Here is a 24421-nt window from a genome sequence, read left to right on the forward strand (position 1 = left end):
AGCTAATATTCATAACTTCAACTACCCAAATGACACACACATACAGCTGGCATAATTATAACCAGCAAACTACAACCTCTTCATAGACACCTCATACAAAAACCTTTGTACAATATTGGCTGCAAATATATAACATGGTTGCAACAATGATCTATACGGTTACAGTTTATGTCAATAAGGCCGCAGGTTACAAATACATTTCTCTTTGTTTCTTTTAAAGAATACCCAATAGATTTAGTTTAAAAATATACATTTTTTGAAAGTCTTGTTTCTTTTGAAGAAAATCGCTCTGTCTACCAGCAGAAATAAATAAGTGACACCAATAGCTGCACATTATGTGCAATAACTTCCTGACTGTCCCCAAATCCTGTGAGCTCCTGCCTCCCACCCCAGCCAATCCCCTGCCCCTGAAACCCACGAGGCAGGTCCTGGAAATCAAGAGATGGGCTTCAAAATCATGGTCCTCAAGGAATCAATTCTGAAGCACTTAGAGGAGAGGAAAGTGATCAGGAACAGTCAGCATGGATTCACCAAGGGCAAGTCATGCCTGACTAATCTAATTGCCTTCTATGACGAGATAACTGACTCTGTGGATGAAGGGAAAGCAGTGGACGTGTTGTTCCTTGACTTTAGCAAAGCTTTTCACACGGTCTCCCACAGTATTCTTGCCAGCAAGTTAAAGAAGTATGGGCTGGATGAATGGACTATAAGGTGGATAGAAAGCTGGCTAGATTGTCGGGCTCAACGGGTAGTGATCAATGGCTCCATGTCTAGTTGGCAGCCGGTATCAAGTGGAGTGCCCCAAGGGTCGGTCCTGGGGCTGGTTTTGTTCAATATCTTCATAAATGATCTGGAGGATGGTGTGGATTGCACCCTCAGCAAGTTTGCAGATGACACTAAACTGGGAGGAGAGGTAGATACGCTGGAGGGTAGGGATAGGATACAGAGGGACCTAGACAAATTGGAGGACTGGGCCAAAAGAAATCTGATGAGGTTCAACAAGGACAAGTGCAGAGTCCTGCACTTAGGATGGAAGAATCCCATGCACCGCTACAGACTAGGGACCGAATGGTTTGGCAGCAGTTCTGCAGAAAAGGACCAAGGGGTTACAGTGGACGAGAAGTTGGATGTGAGTCAACAGTGTGCCGTTGTTGCCAAGAAGGCCAATGGCATTTTGGGATGTATAAGTAGGGGTATTGCCAGCAGATCGAGGGATGTGATCGTTCCCCTCTATTCGACACTGGTGAGACCTCATCTGGAGTACTGTGTCCAGTTTTGGGCCCCACAGTACAAGAAGGAGGTGGAAAAATTGGAAAGAGTCCAGCGGAGGGCAACAAAAATGATTAGGGGACTGGAACACATGACTTATGAGGAGAGGCTGAAGGAACTGGGGATGTTTGGTCTACGAAGAGAAGAATGAGGGGGGATTTGATAGCTGCTTTCAGCTTTCTGAAAGGGGGTTCCAAAGAGGATGGCTCTAGACTGTTCTCAGTGGTAGCAGATGACAGAACAAGGAGTAATGGTCTCAAGTTGCAGTGGGGGAGATTTAGGTTGGATATTAGGAAAAACTTTTTCACTAGGAGGGTGGTGAAACACTGGAATGCATTACCTAGGGAGGTGGTGGAATCTCCTTCCTTAGAAGTTTTTAATGTCAGGCTTGACAAAGCCCTGGCTGGGATAATTTAATTGGGGATCGGTCCTGCTTTGAGCAGGAGGTTGGACTAGATGACCTCCTGAGGTCCCTTCCAACCCAGATATTCTATGATTCTATGAGATTTTAAATCACCATAAATAAATAGTCAAATCTGCCCTCAGGGTCACCAGGGGAGGCTGCCAGCGCCCCGTGCAGGAGGGTTGGGGGTGCTCCAGCCAGGAACCGAACACACACAGGGTTTCTGGGGACAGCTCGGGGGCAGTTTGGGAGTCATGTCCTTCCGCTAAGCCTGGGGTGGGGGAGCTGCCGTCCTATTGCTCTCCATCCCATCCTTACTAATTTATACTCCCCAGTCCACCTCCTACCCGCCCCAATCCCTTGGTCTCCCTCCTGCCCCCAGTGATAAATTGTTCTCCATTTCCACTGGAGGCAGGAGAAGCAGCACTGGGCTTAACCTGCAGCCAGGGAGAGTGAGGGTAGAGATCAGGAACCACTTGCTAGCTCCCAAGGGAGTTCAGCTCTGGACTCTGTGTCCAAGGGAGGTCGTGGGATCCCTGCCACTGGAGGTTTCTAAGCCCAGGCTGGACAAACCCCTGTCAGGGCAGCTCTAGGGTTACTTGGTCCCACCTCCGCATGGGGGGTGGACTGGCTGCCCTCAGAGGACCTTCCTCTGGGGCTCTTTAAATACCTTTGAGCCTTTGGCACGAGCCCCGCAGGGGTCTCACTAAACGCTTTGATGTGGGGCAGTGATTAGAGGGGGACAAAGAGCTGCCCTGCATGGGTGGGGTTAGGTTTCCCTGTGGGGGCCGCAGTGTATGAGCCCTGTTGTAGTGACATGGGTCAGTCCCCGCCTGGCAGGGAGCTCTCCCGTCACAGGGGTCAGGGACAAAAGCAAGCCCTGGTGCAGCGGCTCTGTGCTGAACATAGAACTGCGCTGTCCTTGCTATAAAGTGCAGCTGTTGGGTCTAGAGACCCCTGGCTTCCAGCTACAGAGTCTTGGCATGAAGGGAGGCCAGAGGGAGCCGCCAGAAGATCAGCCCCGAGGGCAGTGGTGGGTGTACCCATGGCTGGGCAGGTGCCAGGGCCCAGCTGGCCCTGGGGTGAAGGATCCTCCACATCCCTTGTCCCGGTGAAGCGACTCTCTGAGCAGCATCCACAAGTCCCACGGCTGGGAGGGCGAAAGATCCCTGCAGCCACTATCACAGACAGGGTCATGGCACCCAGACACGCCACCAGCAGCCAGACATGGCTGCATCTCTGCCCTGCAAGAGAGAGCCCAGAGCTTCCTGTGAACAGGGCCTGAGAGCCGGAGCGAGCTCCCCAGGCTCAGTGTGTTGCCCTCCCACCTGGGCCAAAACAGTGAAGCCCAAACTCGGGGCTGCTGAGCAGCAATACCCCGCTCTGCCACTGGGGAGCGACAATGGGTTAAATAACTGTGCTCAGCCACTAATCCCCTCCCCGCGTCACGCTGTGGGGCAGAACCCTGCACCGGCTGGACAACTCCCACCCCATTTCCCCCACTCACCGGGTCCTTCTGCCACTGTGACGTGCTGCACGGGGGTCTCCCATCCATGTGCTGTCACCAGGAACACAGTGAGGTTGGTGCTCTGCCCCACGGGCACGACCAGCTCGCTGCGCAGGGTGTAAAGGCCCTGGGCATCCATGGACTCTGTAGAACTGCTGAGCTCTGTCAGGTTGGTTCCCATCCCGTTCCTCCACACCACACTTGCCCGGGGGTACCCGCCCCCTGAGCTGAAGGTCAAAAGAGTGTGACCCAGCCGAAACGAGGGGTCAAGGGTCAGATGAGGTTCACTGTAGGGTACTGAAAGGAAAAAAACACTTCCCATGTCTCTGGAGTTTTTCACCTCCAGTTGCTTGACAGGCTCCAAACACAGGAATTGCTTCCCCAGTGCAGAGATGCAGCCGCCTCTGGGGTGTAACAGCCAGGTAACAGCTGCCCAGCAACACAGCACAAGAGGTTAAACTGTGCAGTTTGAGGTTAAACCATGAAGTTTGGTGTTTGAGCCAGCTTTGAGGAGGGACATCGTCTATAGTTTGTCTGAGATCAGATCCACTTGGGATGGCCACAGGGTCCACCCCACACATGAACACTCTCCCCACCTTGGTCTTACCAGCCAGAGCCAGTTACCATTTACAGGAATACTGGTTTCCTTCTGCAGAAGGTGTTTTGGGCCAGATTCCCAGCTGGTGTCAATCGGCAATTGTGCCATTGGAATCATGCTGGATATCTCAGCTGAGAATCTTGTCCTTGGGCTTTCAGTCATGTTTCCAACATTAGCTTCATTTTCCTCCCGCTGATATTTAAGAACATAAGAATGGCCAGGTTGGGTCAGACCAAAGGTCCATCTAGCCCAGTATCCTGTCTTCCGACAGTGGCCAATGCCAGGTGCCCCAGTGGGAATGAACAGAACAGGGAATCATCAAGTGATCCATCCCCTGTTTGCCAGAAGCTGGGAATGGGCGACAGAGGCCAGGGACACCATCCCTGCCCATCCTGGCTAATAGCCATTGATGGACCCATCCTCCAGGAACTTATCTTGTTCTTTTCTGAACCCTGTTATAGTCTTGGCCTTCATCATATCCCCTGGCAATGGGTTCTACCGATTGACTGTGCGTTGTGTGAGGAAATACTTCCCTACATTATAAACCTGCTGCCTATTAATTTAATTGGGTGACCCCTAGTTCTTGTGTTATGGGAAGGAGTAAATAACAGCTCCTTATTGACTTTCTCCACATCCGTCATGAGTTTATAGACCTCAATCAGATCCCCCCTTAGTCGTCTCTTTTCCAAACTGAACAATCCCAATCTTATTAATCTCTCTTCATACGGCAGCCCTTCCATACCGCTAATCATTTTTGTTGCCCTTTTCTGAACCTTTTCCAGTTCCAATAGATCTTTTTTGAGATGGTGCCACCAGAACTGCACGCAGTATTCAAGCTGTGGGCGTACCATGGATTTATGTAGAGGCAACATGATATTTTCTGTCCTATTATCTATCCCTTTCCTAATAATTCCAAACATTCTCTTCGCTTTTTTAACTGCTGCTGCACAGTGAGTGGATGTTTTCAGAGAACTATCCACCATGACTCCAAGATCTCTCTCTTGAGTGGTAACAGCTAAGTTAGACGCCATCATTTTACATGTATGGTTGGGATTATGTTTTCCAGTATGCATTACTTTGAATTTATCAACACTGAATTTCATCTGCCATTTTGTTGCCCAGTCACCCAGTTTTGTGAGATCCCTTTGTAACTCTTCGCAGTCTGCTTTCGACTTAACTTGAGTAGTTTTCTATCATCTGCAAATTTTGTCTCTTCACTGTTTACCCCTTTTCCCAGATCGTTTATGAAAATGTTAAATAGGACTGGGCCCAGTACAGCCCCCTGGGGGACACCACTATTTACTTCTCTCCATTCTGAGAACTGACCATTTATTCCTACCTTTGTTTCCTGTCTTTTAACCAAAAAAAACCAACAAGGAGTCTGGTGACACCTTAAAGACTAACAGATTTATTTGGGCATAAGCTTTCGTGGGTAAAAAACCCACTTCTTCAGATTCCATGCATCTGAAGAAGTGGGGTTTTTTTACCCACGAAAGCTTATGCCCAAATAAATCTGTTAGTCTTTAAGGTGCCACCAGACTCCTTGTTGTTTTTGTAGATACAGACTAACACGGCTACCCTCTGATACTTGTCTTTTAACCAGTTACCAATCCATCAGAGAACCTTCCCTCTTATCCCATGACGGCTTACCTTGCTTAAGAGACAGAACCCCAATTTCTGCCTCTAGTTCTACCCACCCTGTCCCAGTCTGAACTGTAGAGTCTGGAATGCCGGTGGCCAGCCTAGAAGGACACAATTCCGAATCTGTGGATAAGTACCAATCTCTGCCATCCTTCAGCCCTGTGGCACATTGCTTTGAGCCCCAGACCCCTAAATGGAGTTTGACAGAACAGTAAAGGCTGATTGTAGGCAATATTTCTCCGACCACAGTACATGCCTAACCCATGGAACTCCTTGCCATGGATATCACTCAGGCCAGGAGCACCGAAAGACTGAAGAAATGATTGGACATTGCTATGGAGCAAAGCATCCAGAGTCATGGTCGAGGGCTGCAAACCCTCCTGCTTTGGGGAATCAGCTGTAGGTCGGAGATCTTAGAATCTCTGTTCCTGACAGCAGACCTCTCGAGGTCCCTTCCAGCCCCACATTTCGATGCTAAGATGCTGCAGGTGTTAGGTGGGAGATTATCTCTGAATAAACCAGCTTCCAGTGCAGCCTCCCTCAGCCCGTCAGATATCGAAGGGCAACGGAGCCTTAGGAGAAACTTCAGGTTGAACGAGACATACCCATCACTGTAACCTGCCTCGTCTCCGAAGTTGTCCCCCGCTCCGAGGTGACGTGGCAGTGATAGACACCCTCATCCTGCGTGCGGACGCCCCTCAGCGTCAGGGACGCGTTCCCCCGGGCCAGCCCCTCTGGATCCAGCCAGGTCCGGTTCCTATAAGCCTCGTCCTGTTTCACCAGCTGGTCCTTCCCGTAATAGTGACTATGAACCACCAGGTCCTCTGTCCCCGCCCACTCCTTCTGCCAGGTGAGGGTCAGGTGCTGGAGGTTCATCCCAGGCTGGGACTGGAAGAGGCAGCTCAGGGTGACGTCCCTCCCGAACTGAGCAGTGATGGGCGACTCGGCTGTGATGAGCCCTGAAAGGGAAACAGAGTCAGGGACAGAGATCCCGGCCACTGCCCAGCCTCCCCCTGCCTGGAACCTCTGTAACCCCAGGGGGTTAGCGCCAAACGGGGTGGGAGCTTAGGGGCAGGAAGAGATGAAAGGGGACATGGGCTGACATGCTCAAGGGACCAGGACATGGAGCCTTTCACATGTCAGCCATTAGGTCAGTTAGTGGCTCACATGTCCACGCCAAGGAAACCACCCTCCCAACTGGCCCTTTGCTTAGCAGCAGAGGCCGAAGGCTCGACAGGCTCCAGAGCTTGATCTCCTGCCATCCCCCTATATGGCAATGGGGCAGATTGGTAGAGGGACGAGAAAAGGATCTCCATGATGCTCTCTCCTCTAGCATGGACATGACTGACACCGAAACAGAAAGGCTGGGGAGAAGTTTGAACACTGGGGGGCCCAGTGAGTTCCATATCACCTGCCCCAAACCCTCAAGATTCAGGCCCCCAAAAATCATGAGCTCAGCTTAGAAATCAGGCAATTGTAACTAATAATACACTTGCTGTTCTGCTCATTGGCCTTCTGAGCCTGCGGGTTGCACCCAGGTCGGGTTTGCACTAGAGCGGGTTGTAAGTTTGGTCTGAAATGTTGTTTTCAAACAAAAAATGGCTTCTGAGGTTTAAATGAACACATGTCCCCCCCAGTCCCCAATGGTTGAACGGTTTTGGGCAGCCAAAATCCCCCAAATTTCAGTCACAAGCAAAAATATTTTCAGTTTTCTAGTTTTCAGGGTTTTCAATGAAAACACCCCAAAAATTCTGAGGAAAAATTTCAGCAAAACCCCAAACTTTTCTACTGACGTTTTTCTTGGCAACAAAAATCCACATCCCGGCCTGCTTGGGTTTCCAAGCTTTTCTCCACAAACGTGGGGTCGGAAATCTTAGTTTTTAACCAAATAATTCCTCTGTAATTGAGAGTCAGCAAGAGCTGGGCTTTTCGTGAAACGCTCAATATCACCATCAAGTCATGACCCTCTGGCACCAAATGGGCAGGGTGTGATTAAGAGGAGGTTTCTTAATCAAAATTGTTTCAGAGAGCTGAACGAATATCAACTCAGTTTCCTGTTAGTGTTCAATAACACCACTTCCCCCACTGTTGGGCACTAAAGCGTCTGCCCCGAAGCCGAGCTCAGGAGCTACAAGAGAGCTTGGGAAACTCCCCGTGGTTTGTAAATAGGGCAGAACAGGACAGCAGGGGCTAGCAAGTGAGATACTCACCCCAATGAGCCCCCCCCACAAGGAACAGGAAAATTGGGGAACAAAGGCCGGGGCACATTACACGCTGTAGAGACTCAGATTTGCCCTGCAAGAGAAGCGCAGACACTGATTGGCAAAGTGACCCCCCACAACGCCTTACGAAGTTGATTTCACAGTTTCGCCCCCCATCCTCCAATCTCCCAGCTCCCAAGCAGGATCCAACTCAAACCAGTGACTTCATCCTGGCCCCAGGTCAGCAACGAGCAAAGGCTGGTCCCCTTTGACACCTCCTAATGGATGTACTGGCTCAGCCAGCCCCATTCAGAGCATATCAGCACCCTCCTGAGCCCACTGTCCCACCTCCACACCCCATTCCCCTCCCTCTGCCTCTTGCTGGACCACAACCGCTCCCCGGCCATGATCAGAGGTCAAGACAGTCCATGCCTGGATCAGATGTCGCCGCTCAGCCACGGGGCAGATCCTGTCCCAACCGTGGAGACAGGCGGATGCTGTCTGGGACAAGCAAACCAAGTCACTGACGTACTCACCAGTGCAGCCCAGCTGGATCCTGGCAGACAGAGAGCCCAGAGAGAGTCGCAGTCAGGAAATGGGGGTCTGGCACAGGCAGTGTGGCCTCCTGAAGCCTGCTCTGAATATCAGTCGCTCCTTGTTGGGTTTTTAAATCGCTGAGCTAAGGGAATTCCCGGCAGCCCATTGCTTTGGGGGAAGCACAGGGGTTTGCAGATGTCCCCAAACATTGCATCATGCCTGCATGTGACCGAGGAGTTTCCATCAGCCCATCTCTGTCACGAGGATCTGGCCTCGGGACAAATTTACTGAAACCTCTGCTGCTTCTAAGCCTGTGTAACCAATTTCCGGTAACCAGGGTGGAAGGCGAAACAAATACAGAATCACCTGCAGTTTGCTTTAGTCCTTGACCCATCCGCACAGGCAGCCTCTGAGGGACCTGCTGCTTCTCACCGTGGAGCTGTCAGACCCCTCAATGGATGGGGGGTTAAACGGCCTGTGACCACAGCGTATCCTGTGGTAACTGAACCCCGCTGCCAGGTGGAGTCGGCAGCAACAAGGGTTGGGTTCCATATCCAGGGGTCCCTCTTAACAACCCAGCGCAGAGCCGGCTCGAGCCCCCAACCAGTAATCTGGGGAAATACACACCAGCCCCAGATTCCCGACAGCCTGAACCAGTGCTCAGCAAAAACCCCTGCCTCCGAGTACAGCGTCCTTGGCCTCAATTTCTCACCGCGCAGCGTGAAAGTCTGGTGGACAAATGCCCCTTTAACACCCGGCTCCCACTTCCCCCCAACCGCACCCCACTCACCGCTGCTGCCCTGGGTCCGCGAAGACCAGGTCAGACAAGGTCAGAGGTGCGTTCACGTGAGTTCATCTCCCACCGGAGGGGAACGTGGAGCAGCGCCTCCTTTGCTGTCACCACTGTGCTGCCGTCTGCCGTGCCGGAGATGGCCCTGCTCCATCAGTCTCTGCCGCCACCTGCCTCTCTGCCGCTCGGTGCCTTGAGGCTCCCCCCGGCTCTCTGGGATTTCAGTGGCTAGTGGGGAAACCTCATGGCTAGGGCAGATTCTTCCACAGGAATATTGTACCGCAGCAGGGGTAAGCAAGGTCGGCCTTAGGGAAAATGGTGCCCTGGGTGAACTTGTATTTTGGCGCCCCCCCCATTACCCTTCCCTGGCTCCCATGGGCTCCCCATTCCCCCATCACCTCTGGGCCCCACTGCCTACTCCCAGTGCTTAATTTTTTATTGAAAGAGATGCCAGAGCTCAGCCCTGGCACAAGTTAAGCACAGGCAGTGCGGCCTGATACCCGTGGGTGCTGGCCAGGCGCCCAGCTCTGAAGCCGCCGCGGCCAGCAGCAGCGCAGATGTAAGGGGGGCCTGGCATGTGGTGTATTGCCACCCTTACGTCTGCACTGCTGCTGTGGCTTGTGATGCCTGGTGCTCGGCATGTGGCTCAAGGCTTCATGCTGTCACGTGGGGGCTGTGTTTTGCCAGAGCCCACGGCCCTCCTGCAGCCCTCTGGCCTGGCTCACCAGGGCTCCATTTCAGATTTTTGGGAGTGGAAGGAAACTTTAACCATGATTCCAGGGACTACTTAGGCACCTGAAGACTCTAGGGGCTTTTGCAGATAACAACTTAGGAATTAGCTGACAGGAGCTCTGTATCTAATTGTTATATAGAGAAAGACAAAAATATATACAAACGCCAATTAAAGCCTCGTTTAAAGTTTCTATTTAAATTTAGAACAATCAGGAGATAATACAGCAAAATATTCCCAATCCCAAACCTTGAGATATCAGTTCTGGTGCTTTAACACTGATATCAGAAACACACGTTTGATACTTTGTACCAGAGGGTCTCATGACAAACTTTTTGGTGGCCTCAGAGTGCGGCTGGTGGTCGCTCTGATAATTTCCCCTAAAATAATTAACTTTGGGAAAAACAAATACATATGCACATCAAAATCATTGTAATTTAATTATTGCTAGCTAGGAAGTTTCCTGCTGTGAAAAGTGATATTAACAAACATACAGGTATCACTTTTCACAGCAGACTAACTCAGCCTTGGGAAGCCTGGGGACAAATTAAGCCCTGGATGGGGAGGTCGATGGTTAGGCAGCAGGGACCAGGGGCGATGAGAGGTGGGGGAGGCAGCAGGGAGCCAGAGCCTGAAGCCCGGGGGATGGGACCCCCGGAAGAAGCTTGAAGCGCCGGGGCCATAGCCCAAAGCCCTGTGGCCAGAGCCTGCCACCCCACAATCCCAGGGCTGAAGCCCAAGCCCCACCACCCCCGGGAAAGCAGGAAATTCACAGTCTGCCTTCTCCTCCAGTGTTGTGCTCCAGGTGTCTCCAGAGGGGGGCAACGGCAGGGCCCAACCCCTGCTGGCAGCCCCAGCGGCCAACATCAAGATGGCGCATCCAGGAGCAACAGGGAAGGGGAGGGGTGGCTGCTTTGCCCCCCAGGACGCTGTGACCACAAGAAAAGCCCCTGGTGGCCACATGCAGCCATTGTGGTCGCATTTGAGAATCGCTGCTTTATACACTATCTTTAGCAGAGATAAATACAAATAAATACATCTGATTAAAATCTGTTTACTTTCTCTAACAGACACACTCTGTGTTACTACCATTATCTTAGTCAATTGTTTTTCACTCCACTAAAACATACTTAATTTTAACATACATGATTAAGGGTTTATTAAAAACGGGAATTTATTTTTCTAATTATTCTGGCATTTATGTTTCCCGATCACAATCATAGTACCATACCGGGAATTTCACTGATTTTCCATCCACGTGTTATTTTACAGATATAACTAAAAATACAATTTGAAAACAAGTGACCTTCATCTGCCCAGTATCTAAAGTTATGTTTTTAGCAAATGTTTTTTAAACTGGCACTAGCTTGTATTCACCTTAGCAAAGTTACATTCTAGAAGGATACTATTATTTGATTGTACTGTTTTAAATAAGGAATGACAAAACACAATATGGGAATAACAGTAATAATGATAATTACGCCAGCCAGGACAGGTTAGGCATTTTAGAACTCGCTACTCAAAGAATTAAATTTCAGCATTAGGGGGAAATATAATTATGAAATGCACAGACCAGTCAAAACCCGAAAATAACAGCACTGCAATCCTTAACGAAGTTTGAAAGAATAAAATTCCAGAGAATACATGTACATTGTGCATTTCAACAGGAAGTACCAAGTAATAAGTACCAAGCACAGACTCCTGTTCCGCACCCCAGCTCAGCAGAGACAGGGTACATAGGCAGGGGTGGAGAGAACAGCCTGAAATCAGCCCCCACAACCCTCTGCACAGCAGACAAGAAGCTCCTGGGAGCAGCTTGGCCGGGGGGGGAGGGGGGCTGCAGATGGCAGCAGAACAAGGAGGGGCACCCCTGGGCAGTCACCCAACCTACCCACCCCTAAAACCAGCCCTGGGTATAAGGCTTAATGCTTCGCCCCGGTTATCAGTGATTTCAGCTCTAGCCATCACCCGCCACAAACCCCAAGACTCTCAGCCGAGTCTAATCAACTCTGTCTTTAAACAGTGCAGAAAGGGAGGATCAAAAAATGTCCATGCCACTTAGGCAGAGCCCACAGCCTTAGCCAGTGCATGTTCGTCGAGGGTGAAAGCCCTCGATCAGGGCGTGCGAAGCACAGTTCTGCCACCCCTTTGGGCACACAACCGGGATAACAACATTTCATCACCGCTGCCCTCAATACTAGTGTGATTTGTGGCAGAGTGGGCGTGTCTGTGCAAACAAGGCCTGGTCCTCAAGGTTTTGGCCCCAGCTCATCACTAGATGTCGGGGAGCTCATTCAGACCCTGCTTAGAGCCCTGCAAATCATTTGACAAGCATGGAGCAAATCCAGGACAGCAGAGTCCTGAGCCCCACAGGGTCCACCCGCCTTCCGCGGTCAACGGCTCCAGCCCCCATTTGGACCAACCTGGTAGGTGCCATCGCAGGAGCCGCTGTTGTTGCCAGTGGGGTTAGTTTAGGAAAAGGGGAATGAGAGGGAGCCCAGGATGGGATGGGGGAGTCAGCGGTGGAGGAGAGGGCTGGGTGACACCACTCTCCCCATATGGGCCAGGCACCCCTCTGTCCCTCCCACCAATCCCTGGCCAGGTGCGCTGGAAAAGGCTAGACTGGAACCACGGGAAACCATCTTCACGGTTGCCCGGGCACCGTGGAGCAAAGTAAGGCGTGGGGCTGTGGGGAAAGGAGGTCAGCCCACTTGTGGGTGGGGGTGGCTCTGATCTACATTAGGCTCAATGGGAAGGGGGGGATCTGTGGCTCGGAGGCAAAGGTCCTGGGGATGGACTGGAGGAGGGCCCGTCCGGGGCGGGGAGCCACGAGCTGGCAGGCAGAGCCAAAGGGCGAACGTCCTAGCCGAAATGTGGGAGAATTACCTCGAGTGCTGGGGTTTTGGGGGAGGGTGGAGGCATTTTTAAGTGCCAGCTCCGAGAACGTGACCCTGGAGAGAAGCGTCGCAACCGCGCCGGGTTGAACAACCCTCCCCCGCCCCCGTCTCTGGTGGGTTTCAGGTTCCTTTTCACGCTGTCATGAAACTGAAACGCACCAAAATACCCCAGGTTGCTGCCCAGACCTGGCCCCGTCCCCACTGGTGCAACACGCGGAGGCCGGTGGTGGGGAACAGTCCCCAGGAGGTTGGGGGGGGAAGAGTTTGGTGTGGGCCAGCGAGCTCAGGGGAACTTTGTTGGCTTGCTCGTTTCTGGGCCTTGACTTCTCGCTTTCCTCTGCAGCCGGGTGGGCGCCGAGCCGCTCCCCTGACTCCAGGAGCTCAGCAAATATCACTAGGCTTCAGTGTCACTTCAACTGTCCTGCAAGTGAGACGCCCCCAATGAAATAGTTCATCCTCTCCCTGCTCCATGACTCATTGTGCTCCCCTCCCAGCCCTCTTCTCCCCCTCCTACCCCTCACTCCCCCTCCTCTCTCATCCTGTCTCTCCCACACCCCTCCTCAGCTCCTGTCCCCATCCCCCTTCCCCCCCAGTACTTCCCTCTCCCCTCCCCCATCTCTCCTCCCAGCTGGATTCAGCACTCACAGCCTGCCGCTCCTGGGGCTGATCCTGCCACTGCCAGGAGCCATGCGGCTGGGCCAGGGAGGGCCAGACAAAAGGGGCTCCTAGGGGATGACAGAGGGGGCGCGGGTGAAGCAGGTGACAGGATGAGGGTGTCATTGCCGCCCGCCTCAGGGCAGATTCCAGACTGTCAGAACACAGGGCAAAGACCCCAAACGGGTGGCGTGGTTTATAATTAGATTTCACCCAGCCTGGAACAAACGCGAACACCTGGATTACGGCACCAGTCTCACCGCAGAGTCCCAGGCAATTCCCCAGGGCTCTCCAGTCCGTCTCTCCCCCAGGCAAGTTGGATTTAGTGATCAGTGGTGACCGACACCAAAAATACCACCACATCCAGGTTGCTCCTAGTCCCAAGAGACCAGTCACTCACCCTAAATCCAATGGTACCCTAGAGCAGTCCTCAGAGTAACAGCCATGTCAGCAAAAAGAAAAGGAGGACTTGTGGCACCTTAGAGACTAACCAATTTATTAGAGCATAAGCTTTCGTGAGCTACAGCTCACTTCCTCAGATGCCATGTCAGCGGCACTGCTATGGGTACCCGCATGGCCCCACAGTATGCCAACATTTTTATGGCTGATTTAGAACAACGCTTCCTCAGCTCTCGTCCCCTAACGCCCCTACTCTACTTGCGCTATATTGATGACATCTTCATCATCTGGACCCATGGAAAAGAAGCCCTTGAGGAATTCCACCATGATTTCAACAATTTCCATCCCACCACCAACCTCAGCCTGGTCCAGTCCACACAAGAGATCCACTTCCTGGACACTACAGTGCTAATAAACAATGGTCACATAAACACCACCCTATACCGGAAACCTACTGACCGCTATTCCTACCTACATGCCTCCAGCTTTCACCCTGACCACACCACACGATCCATCGTCTACAGCCAAGCTCTGTGATACAACCGCATTTGCTCCAACCCCTCAGACAGAGACAAACACCTACAAGATCTCTATCAAGCATTCTTACAACTACAATACCCACCTGCGGAAGTGAAGAAACAGATTGATAGAGCCAGAAGAGTTCCCAGAAGTCACCTACTACAGGACAGGCCTAACAAAGAAAATAACAGAATGCCACTAGCCGTCACCTTCAGCCCCCAACTAAAACCCCTCCAACGCATTATTAAGGATCTACAACCTATCCTGAAGGATGACCCAACACTCTCACAAATCTTGGGAGACAGGCCAGTCCTTGCCTACAGACAGCCCCCCAACCTGAAGCAAATACTCACCAACAACCACATACCACACAACAGAACCACTAACCCAGGAACCTATCCTTGCAACAAAGCCCGTTGCCAACCGTGCCCACATATCTATTTAGGGGACACCATCAAAGGGCCTAATAACATCAGCCACATTATCAGAGGCTCGTTCACCTGCACATCCACCAGTGTGATATATGCCATCATGTGCCAGCAATGCCCCTCTTCCATGTACATTGGTCAAACTGGACAATCTCTACGTAAAAGAATAAATGGACACAAATCAGATGTCAAGAATTATAACATTCATAAACCAGTCGGAGAACACTTCAATCTCTCTGGTCACGCAATCACAGACATGAAGGTCGCTATCTTACAACAAAAAAACTTCAAATCCAGACTCCAGCGAGAAACTGCTGAATTGGAATTCATTTGCAAATTGGATACTATTAATTTAGGCTTAAATAGAGACTGGGAGTGGCTAAGTCATTATGCAAGGTAGCCTATGTCCCCTTGTTTTTTTCTACCACCCCCCCCCGGCGTTCTGGTTAAACTTGGATTTATGCTGGAAATGGCCCACCCTGATTATCATGCACATTGTAAGGAGAGTGGTCAGTTTGGATGAGCTATTGCCAGCAGGAGAGTGAGTTTGTGTGTGTGTGGGGGGGTGAGAAAACCTGGATTTGTGCTGGAAATGGCTCACCTTGATTATCATGCACATTGTAGGGAGAGTGGTCACTTTGGATGGGCTATTACCAGCAGGAGAGTGAGTTTGTATGTGTGGTTTTTGGAGGGGGGTGGGGGGGTGAGAAAACCTGGATTTGTGCTGGAAATGGCCCAACTTTATGATCACTTTAGATAAGCTATTACCAGCAGGAGAGTGGGGTGGGAGGAGGTATTGTTTCATGGTCTCTGTGTATATAATGTCTTCTGCAGTTTCCACAGTATGCATCCGATGAAGTGAGCTGTAGCTCACGAAAGCTCATGCTCAAATAAATTGGTTAGTCTCTAAGGTGCCACAAGTCCTCCTTTTCTTCTAGAGCAGTCCGTGGATCCCGGGGGAGCCGCAGACAGGGTCTAAGATTTCCAAAGGGGGCCACACCACCATTCAGAATTTTTTAGGGGTCAACAAATGTAAAAAGGTTGAAATCCCCTGGCTTAGATCTTCTCCCAAAGACAACACCTGTAGCCAATTCTAGCGTAAACTAACGAAAGGCTTATTAGCTAAGAAAAGAAAGGGGAGTTGCTGAGAGGTTAAAGCAGGTTCAATATATGGAGAAGTGAGACAGTCTGTAATTCCCAATGGTAGCAGAGAGGTAGTAAACTGCTAGTCACACAGAAGTCTCTCAGGACTGCCCAGAATAACCATGGGGATTTCCGTCTTCTCGTTCGGTTATTGCGTCATTAGAATCCAAACAGTCCAGAGATGCAGAATCTTTCCCTGAATCCATACAAGGAAAACAAGCTGACAGTGTCACCACCCATGTGGGCTCTTCCCTTGAGGATGGAGCGACAGGAACGCATCTAGAGGCTTTGACCTCCGATCATCACACACAGCACCCACTTGCTTTGAAATTAGCCCTTCTCTGTTACAGTGCTTAATTTCCATAAGGTTGCCAGGTGTCTGGTTTTCGACTGGAACGTCCGGTCAAAAAGGGGACCTGGCAGCGTCCGGTCAGATGTACTGACGAAAGCTCACGCTCAAATAAATTGGTTAGTCTCTAAGGTGCCACAAGTACTCCTTTTCTTTTTGCGCATACAGACTAACACGGCTGCTACTCTGAAACCTGACCAAACACTGAACATCCGGTGACTGCAGGGCAGGGGGAGGTGCCAGGTCATTAACGCGTAGCAGGCCCTGCTCAACAGGGGCTGTCTTCTACCTGCAGACAGGTTCCTTTTCAGGCTGCAGCAGCTAGGCAGGCCAGCTGGTGGGGAGGGAGGTGGAGACTACCCAGAGATGAGGAAAGGGGTGGGGAAAGGAGCAAGTGGGGTAGGGTCTTGGGGGAAGAGGTGGAGTAGGGGGCAGGGCCCGGGGAAGAGGCGGAGTGAGGGGCGGGGCCTCAGAGAAGAGGCAGAGTAGGGGGCGGGGCCTCAGGAATCCAGTTGTCAGCCATTAGAAAGTTGGCAACCCATTCCACAAGGCATCTTTCTGGTTGGGTGGGTTATTTAGTTACAGGGATGTACCCCATGTAAATGTTTGCGGTTACATTATAACGGGGTACAGATAAGTAAAAGCAAGGCATGTCACACCCCATTCGTTTTCATGATGTTTAAAACACTAACTACTCTTATACATCTCACAATCACTTAGATCCATACTAATACCCAAGTGAATCGGCCTAGCTTCCAGCCATGCATCTGTAAGCATTCAGCGGGCCCTGGGGCTCGCCTCATCTGCCAGCATCACATAGGGTGCAGAGGGTGAGATGGGGGAGGCTGCAGCATGGGGAATATCCCCCGCCCCAGCCACGCTGGCTCAGACCAAAAGGTCCATCTAGCCTGGTATCCTGTCTCTGGCAGTGAGGATGGTACAAGGCACCGGCTAACCTGGGGGAATTTTGTATCACTGCGCACGCAGCAATTAACGTTTTTTGCACAGAATTTCCTTTTCCTCCACAGAAATGGGCTGCAGAGCTGCTGGCCGCCACTAGGGGCCGCTGGGCCCCGCAGGGAGGTGGGGGAAGAGGGCGGGGGAGGAAGCTGGAGGGTTGCCCGCAGCTGCGGTTCGCAGCAGCCCCTGAAGGAAGGAGGCTGCAGGCAGGACCCTCCATACAAGCCCGGGTCCCAGCATCAGGCTCTCTGGATCTAGGGCAGGGGTTCTCAAACTGGGGGTCGGGACCCCTCAGGGGGTCCTGAGGTTATTACATGGGTGGGGGTTATGAGCTGTCAACCTCCACCCCAAACCCTGCTTTGCCTCCAGCATTTATAATGGTGTTAAATATATAAAAAAAGGTTTTTAATTCATAAGGGGGGGGAGGGGTCATACTCAGAGGTTTGCTATGTGAAAGGGGTCACTGGTAAAAAAGTTTGAGAGCCACTGATCGTGGATCTCTGGATCTAATTCCAGAAAACAGAACACCCTTGCCCCACTCACTGCCCCGCCCCATCCCCGAGGCCCCCCAGACCCTGCATCCCTTGCTCGCCCCCACCCTCTCTCACATGCTCATTTGTACTGCAAGACCCAAACAGTCATTTGTTGTTTTGACAGATGTATTATGCCAAGTTCAGGTTTTATTTGTTACAGGATGCTAGACCTGGCCACGAAATAGTCAAAAAGGGCAATTTAAAAAAAAGGAAATTTCACGAAGTTTTTCATGATTCTTTCCCGCCTCTCTTCCCATTTTTCATAACCGGCTCCATGTGTTTTGTTCACTCAAGTTATCATAATTTTGTGTGTGGAATGAGGACCACACAGTATCGCAGCTGCAATGGGTCGATTAAAGGCCCACTCCTGAAGCCCAAATACAAATCCACAGAGCACAGACACAGAAATGCACACCTGTCCAGATACCTATATAAATAAATCTGTAGAAACTGACTCCCACACCTACATGCAGATACACACGTGTATTCATGGGTACACATCTAGTATGGACTAACACATATACTTCCACATTACAGTATTTAATATTACAATTGTTGTTTCGTGCCTAGAGACCCCAGCTAAGATCAGGGCTCTAGGGTGGTAGGTGCTGGACACACACGTAAATAGAGAGAGTCTGCAACAAAGAGTTTATAATGTAGCTCGACAAAGGTGGGGAGAAAGGTATGATGCATTGGCTCTTCTGCAATTACTAGTCAACAACATTCACTTTTAAAAAAATAATACATTTCTTTTAGAGTAACCTCTTTTAAACACTTGTTAAGAAATTAATACACACATTTTATGTCAATTTTTTTGTGCACAAGCCGGCAAAAGGAATAACAGTCAAAGAGTTAGGCTGCAAGTTTTATTCACACAGGTATACACACATGCAGCAATACGCACACCTCCCTACACAAAGACACACAGTCTCTTACACACATACAATGCATGCATGCACACACTTGTCTGCACAGAGACACTTTTCACAGACACTTTTCCATGGGCTGCCTAAATCACCCAGCCGGGAAGGGAGGAGGGCGGGTTGGAGGGGAAAAAATGGCGGGGAGGGGGGAGAGGAGAGGAGAGAGGATGGGGAGGGAAAGAGGCCAAGGATGAAAGCAGGGTGGGGGTGAGAGGGGGCAATGAAGGAAAGAGGAGGGTATGTGCGATGGATGGGGATGCAGGGTGAGGCAGAAGGCTACAGGTGCATGAGGATGTGGGGGGCACAGGCTGTATATGGACATATTGGGAGTGCAGCAGTGTATGGAGGTGAATGGGGTGCAGAGCTGTGGGGGGTGAGGGACATGGGGGTGGTGGCTCTGGGAGGTGGAGAGGATGGGTGGGAGACCGCTGTAAGGGGTACAGGGCTGGGATGGGTAGGTGGGGAGGCAGGACAGGATGGGACGGGGAGGGATGGGAATGCGGTGGGTGGACAGGGAGGGATGGGGGTGCAAGGGGACGGGGGGGGTGCAGTGATGGGGGTGAAGCCCCATTCCAGCACTCAGAGAGGGGGATACACGTACCTCGAACTCCTGGGTGCCGGCGATGGGGCGACAGATTGCCCGTGGTTCGCCGCAGGAGCCGGTGCCCGAACGCAAGCCCAGCCACGCGAGGAGCATGAGGAGAGAGGGGCGGGCCACGACTCCTCATCAGCCGTCTGCAGAGCGCTCAGGAGTCATGCGAGCTCTGCCCCTGCCCTGACCCAGCCAATGGGAGCCGCGCCTGCGGGCAGGGAACAGGGCAGCGTGCGGACGCCCCTGGCCACCCCTAAGGCTACGAGCCGGGCATGCCTGACCCAGCCCCTCTGCCTAGCGCGGCCGCACCACCAACCGGACAGTCAATGGCCCGGTCAGCAGTGAGCTTTCCCCTGGGGTTCTGGAGCCGGGGCTGCGGCCAGGATCTCTGGGGTCGCTGGGCAGTGGGATCTCTGCCCCGACTTTGTTTCCCTTTCAGGGCTTATCACAGCCAAGTCACCCGTCACCACTTGGTTGGGGCGGGGGAGGGGGAAACGTGACCCTGAGTCGCCTCTTCCCATTCCATCTCAGGATGAACCTCCAGCACCTGACCCTCACCTGGCAGAAGGAGGGGGGCCTGACCCCTCCTTTTCCCTCAGTTCCTGGCCCAGGGTCCTGAGCTGCTCACACCTCTAAGTAGCGGGACTGGATCTTTCTCCCAGCCATGAGGGGGGCATTCAGGACACTTTCCTGGGCTGCTCCCTATGCAAGTCCATAAGTTCGGGGCATGGCCTCATTAGTCCAGTTAGCTTAGCTGTAGGTTCCCCTTAGCAGGGGGGAAACATACTCATTTCCTGTGACTGGCAGGGTGCCAGTCCCTGCCTTCCGGCAGGCAAACAGAGGGTTCCTGCCTCTTCGCCAGTCAGCCCCTGACTGAGGGGGGCTCCCTTCTTTTCTTCCTCCTCCAGGCCTGGCATTGGCTGCAGGTATGATGTGGGGGGGGGCTAGCTGAACCCACAGGTTTTCTTTAACCCCTGATGTGCCAGACGGCAGTCTCTCTGCTCCTTCACAATTACACCCACGAAAACAAAAGTGCCTGGAACAATAGCAAATTCAGAGGACTAACCGTCTTAACACCACGGATGCAGGAACTGAGTCCAGTCACTTTAGCTGTTCGCGTGTTCCAGGCATTGATACTGTGGCATCCGCGATGTCGCAAATGAAGTCGGGCCTTCAGAAGAACAGAAAGTGACAGACAGGCTGAGGAAGAAAAATGCTGCCGGAGAACGCATCAGAATTTGATTTTAGGAATCTACAGATGCATATTTTGACCTGGGATGCTGCTAATTTCTCTTGCTGCTGTCGTCGTGTTGGTCCCAGGATCGTAGAGAGACAAGCAGGCTGAGGGAATAGCTTTTATGGAACCGACTTTTCCTGGTGACAGGGACACGCTTTGGAGCTTCCCAGAGCTCTTCTTCAGGGTCACTGTTTAGGGGATTCCCCCACACCAGGAACAGGGTTTCTTGCCACTTGCTTTGGAACTTTAGGTGGCTTAATGCTCTGCTCCCATGGCTCAGAGCCCTGACACCAGTACCCCGCCCACAAGCATAAAGGTTTCACCCTGGCTCCAGACAGCTTGGCTGCCCCTTGTAGGATGACCTCAACTGGCCTTCCAGTCCGGTGTGTCTCCGAATCCTTCCACTGTGAGTTCCCAGCCAGTCGGACTTTTCCCCTTGGTTCGTCACCCCCGGAGGGGTGGAATCAGCCCCCTGCTATCACTTCACTCTGGCCCATACAGTTTGCACCCCAGATCCACCCGGGGTTAAAAATAAACAAAAGTCTATTTAATAAAGATTCAAATTACATTACAAATTAAATCACAGATTCAAAGTAAGGCACAGCTCCCGTAGGAGGAGAGGTTCAAGAGACTAGGACTGTTCAGCCTGGAAAAGAGACGCCTAAGGGGGGGATCTGATCGAGGTCTACAAAGCATGACGGGTGCGGAGAAAGTGAATATGGATGTGTTATTTACTCCTTCCCATAGCACAAGAACTAGGGGTCACCCAATGAAATTAATGAGCAGCAGGTTTAAAACAAACAGAAGGAAGTATTTGTTCACACAACACACAGTCAACCTGTGGAACTTGTCGCCAGGGGTGGGGATGCTGTGAAGGCCAAAACTATAACTGGGTTCAAAAAAGAACTAGATAAGTTCCTGGAGGATAGGTCCATCAATAGCTATTCAGGTGAGGGGTAGGGTCATGCCAGTGGGGGGTGGGGTCATGTTGGCATGGGCAGGGTCATGTTGGCATGGGGGGCTGTCAAGGTTCCTTCCCCACTCTGAACTTTAGGGTACAGATGTGGGGACCTGCATGAAAGACCCCCTAAGCTTATTCTTACCAGCTTAGGTTAAAAACTTCCCCAAGGTACAAACTTTGCCTTGGCCTTGAACCGTATGCTGCCACCACCAAGCGTTTTAAACAAAGAACAGGGAAAGAGACCACTTGGAGACGTCTTCCCACAAAATATCCTCCCCTCCCCCCAAGCCCTACACTTCCTTTCCTGGGGAAGGCTTGATAATAATCCTCACCAATTGGTACAGGTGAACACAGACCCAAACCCTTGGATCTTAAGAACAATGAAAACTTAATTAGGTTCTTAAAAGAAGAATTGTAATTAAAGAAAAGGTAAAAGAATTACCTCTGTAAAATTAGGATGGTAAATACTTTACAGGGTAATCAGATTCAAAACAGAAAGAATCCCTCTAGGCAGAACCTTAAGTTACAAAAAGACACAAAAACAGGAATATACATTACCTCCAGCACAGCTTATTTTACCAGCCATTAAACAAAAGGAAATCTAACGTATGTTCCAGCTAGATTACTTACTAACTTTACAGGAGTTGTAAGGCTGCATTCCTGATCTGTTCCTGGCAAAAGCATCCCACAGACAGACCGAACCCTTTGTTTTCCCCCCGTCCAGATTTTAAAGTATCTTGTCCCCTTATTGGTCATTTTGGTCAGGTGCCAGCAAGTTTACCTTAGCTTCTTAATCTTTTACAGGTGAAAGGGTTTTGCCTCTGGCCAGGAGGGATTTTATAGAACTGTATAAAGAAAGGTGGTTACCCTTCCCTTTATATTTATGACGGGGGTCATGCCAATAGGAGCAGGAGTGGGGTCATTAAGGTGAGAGTTGGATCATGCCTATGAGGGGCAGGGCCACACTGGCAGGGTCAGGGGTCATTCAGGTGGCGATAGGGGACATACTGGTGTGGGCAGGGTTAGTCAGATGAGGGAGCAGGGTCACACCAGCAGTGGATAGGTTCACGCCAGTGGGGGTGTGGCCGCGCCGGCAGTGGGCAAGCTCACGCTGTTCCTGGAAGTACCAGAGTAGCCCATATTCCGGGAGTGGGTCAGTGGCGCCCTTCCTGGGGGGCTGTAAATTCAAGCAACTGGTGCTACAGGTGGTAGCTCAGCTGGAAGAAGCTGAGTGGTAAAAGCTCGGTGGTGGGGAAGGAGCCTGCATGGCCTGGCCTGTATTTAAGGTGACAAAAGATTCATGGGGAGGGGTCCACCCCAAAATGGAGTTGGAAAGACTTTGGCCTCTTGAAGCTGCCTAAGACCGCCAAGCAGGTGCTGGTCAGCTTGTTGCACATGGACGGGAATGTCTGTCAGGTTTTGATGGTTTCTCCGTAAGCTTTTACCCAAAGGAGGAGTGGCTCTTGCTGCGCGAAGGCTGGGCAGAGACGTTTGGTGCTGGAGCTTCTGGAGAAGGGGTGACCACGGGCGCAGCAGGTGGGTTGGGGAACAGGGAAGACACACTGAGGTGCAGCGGGATGGCAAAGCTAAGGCCTCTGGTCGGGAGGGAGACACCAGTCTCTACCCAAGCAAGGTGGCAGCTGGGAGCTGGAAATCTGTAAGCAGGTGCCCTTAGGCAAGATCAGGGGCAAAATGCCAATCTCATGGTGTGCCTGGTGATGGGGCCTGGGCAGGAGACCCTTGGACAATGGGCTAGAATGGTTCCAGAACCAGACAAATGCAGGGCAAGGGGTGTGGGGAATAGCCCTCAGCCGGTGGGTAGCCACGGGACGATGGAGTTAAGTCATCCCAGTCGCTCTCTGTACTGGGATGTTGTCAAGTGCAGAAGGTGGGGGACAGCAAGGATTCTAAAAATTAATACCGGCAGAACTAAAATTCATTTGCAAATTTAACACCATTAATTTGGGCTTGAACAGGGACTGGGAGTGACTGGCTCACTACAAAAGCAGCTTTGCCTCTCCTGGAATTGACACCTCCTCATCGATTATTGGGAGTGGACTACATCCACCCTGATTGAATTGGCCCTGTTAACACTGGTTCTACACTTGTAAGGTAACTCCCTTCTCTTCATGTGTCAGTATAAAAATGCCTGCATTTGTAATGTTCACTCCATGCATCTGAAGAAGTGGGTTTTTACCCACAAAATCTTATGCCCAAATAAATCTGTTCGTCTTTAAGGTGCCACTGGACTCCTTGTTACAATCCCAACTGTACATATAAAACGATGGGGTCTAAATTAGCTGTCACCACTCAAGAAAGAGATCTTGGCGTCATTGTGGACGGTTCTCTGAAAACATCCACTCAATGTACGGTTGCCATGTGTGCGGTTTTCAACTGCAACGCGTGGTCAAAAAGGGACCCTGGTGGCTCTGCTCAGTACTGCTGACCGGGCCGTTAAAAGTCCGGTTGGCGTGGGGCGGGCACCACAGCCCCCTGCCCCAGTCCTGAGCCCCCTCCTGTACCCCAAACCCCTCATCCCTGCCCGCACCCCAAAGCCCGCACCCCCAACTTGAGCCCTCACCCCTCCCACACTTCAACCCTCTGCCTCAGCCCAGTGAAAATGAGCGAGTCAGTGACGGTGGGGGAGAGCGAGCGATGGAGGGAGGGGGGATGGAGTGAGCAGGGGGTGGGCAGGGGTGGGGCCTCAGGAAAGGGGTGGGGAAGCGGCGGGGCAATGGTGTTCAGTTTTGTGAGATCGGAAAGTTGGCAACCCTAGCTCAACGTGCAGCATCAGTCAAAAAAGCGAACAGAATGCTAGGAACCATTAGGAACGGGAGAGATAAGATGACAGAAAATATCTTAATGCCCCTGAATAAATCCATGGTACGCCCACATATTGAACACTGCCTGCAGATGTGGTTGCCCCCTCTCAAAAAAGATTTATTGGAATTGGAAACGTTTTAGAAAAGGGCAATAAAAATGATGAAGGGTACGGAACGGCTGCCGTATGAGGGGAGATTAAGAAGACTGGGACTGTTCAACTTGGAGAAGAGACGATTAAGGGGGGATCTGATACAGGTCTATAAAAATAAAATCATGACTGGTGTGGAGAAAGTAAATAGAGAAGTGTCATTGACCCCTCATAACCAG

At 51.4% G+C, this 24421-nt stretch overlaps 1 protein-coding gene across 1 annotated transcript; it reads right to left on the reverse strand.

The window, feature by feature from the left end:
* Nucleotides 1-2295: 2295 nt before the first annotated feature.
* Nucleotides 2296-19209, reverse strand: LOC311512433 (CD276 antigen homolog; the record flags this gene model as incomplete). The annotated part of the gene is made up of 4 exons (XM_084613640.1): nucleotides 2296-2916; nucleotides 3180-3476; nucleotides 6024-6377; nucleotides 19083-19209. 4 exons carry the CDS (start codon nucleotides 19207-19209, stop codon nucleotides 2534-2536), a joined length of 1161 nt encoding a protein of 386 aa, XP_084469766.1. The 3' UTR covers nucleotides 2296-2533.
* Nucleotides 19210-24421: the final 5212 nt, after the last annotated feature.

The sequence above is a fragment of the Lepidochelys olivacea genome (genome assembly GCF_965140295.1).
Source record: "Lepidochelys olivacea isolate rLepOli2 genome assembly, chromosome: 24".
Classification (NCBI taxonomy): domain Eukaryota; kingdom Metazoa; phylum Chordata; order Testudines; family Cheloniidae; genus Lepidochelys; species Lepidochelys olivacea.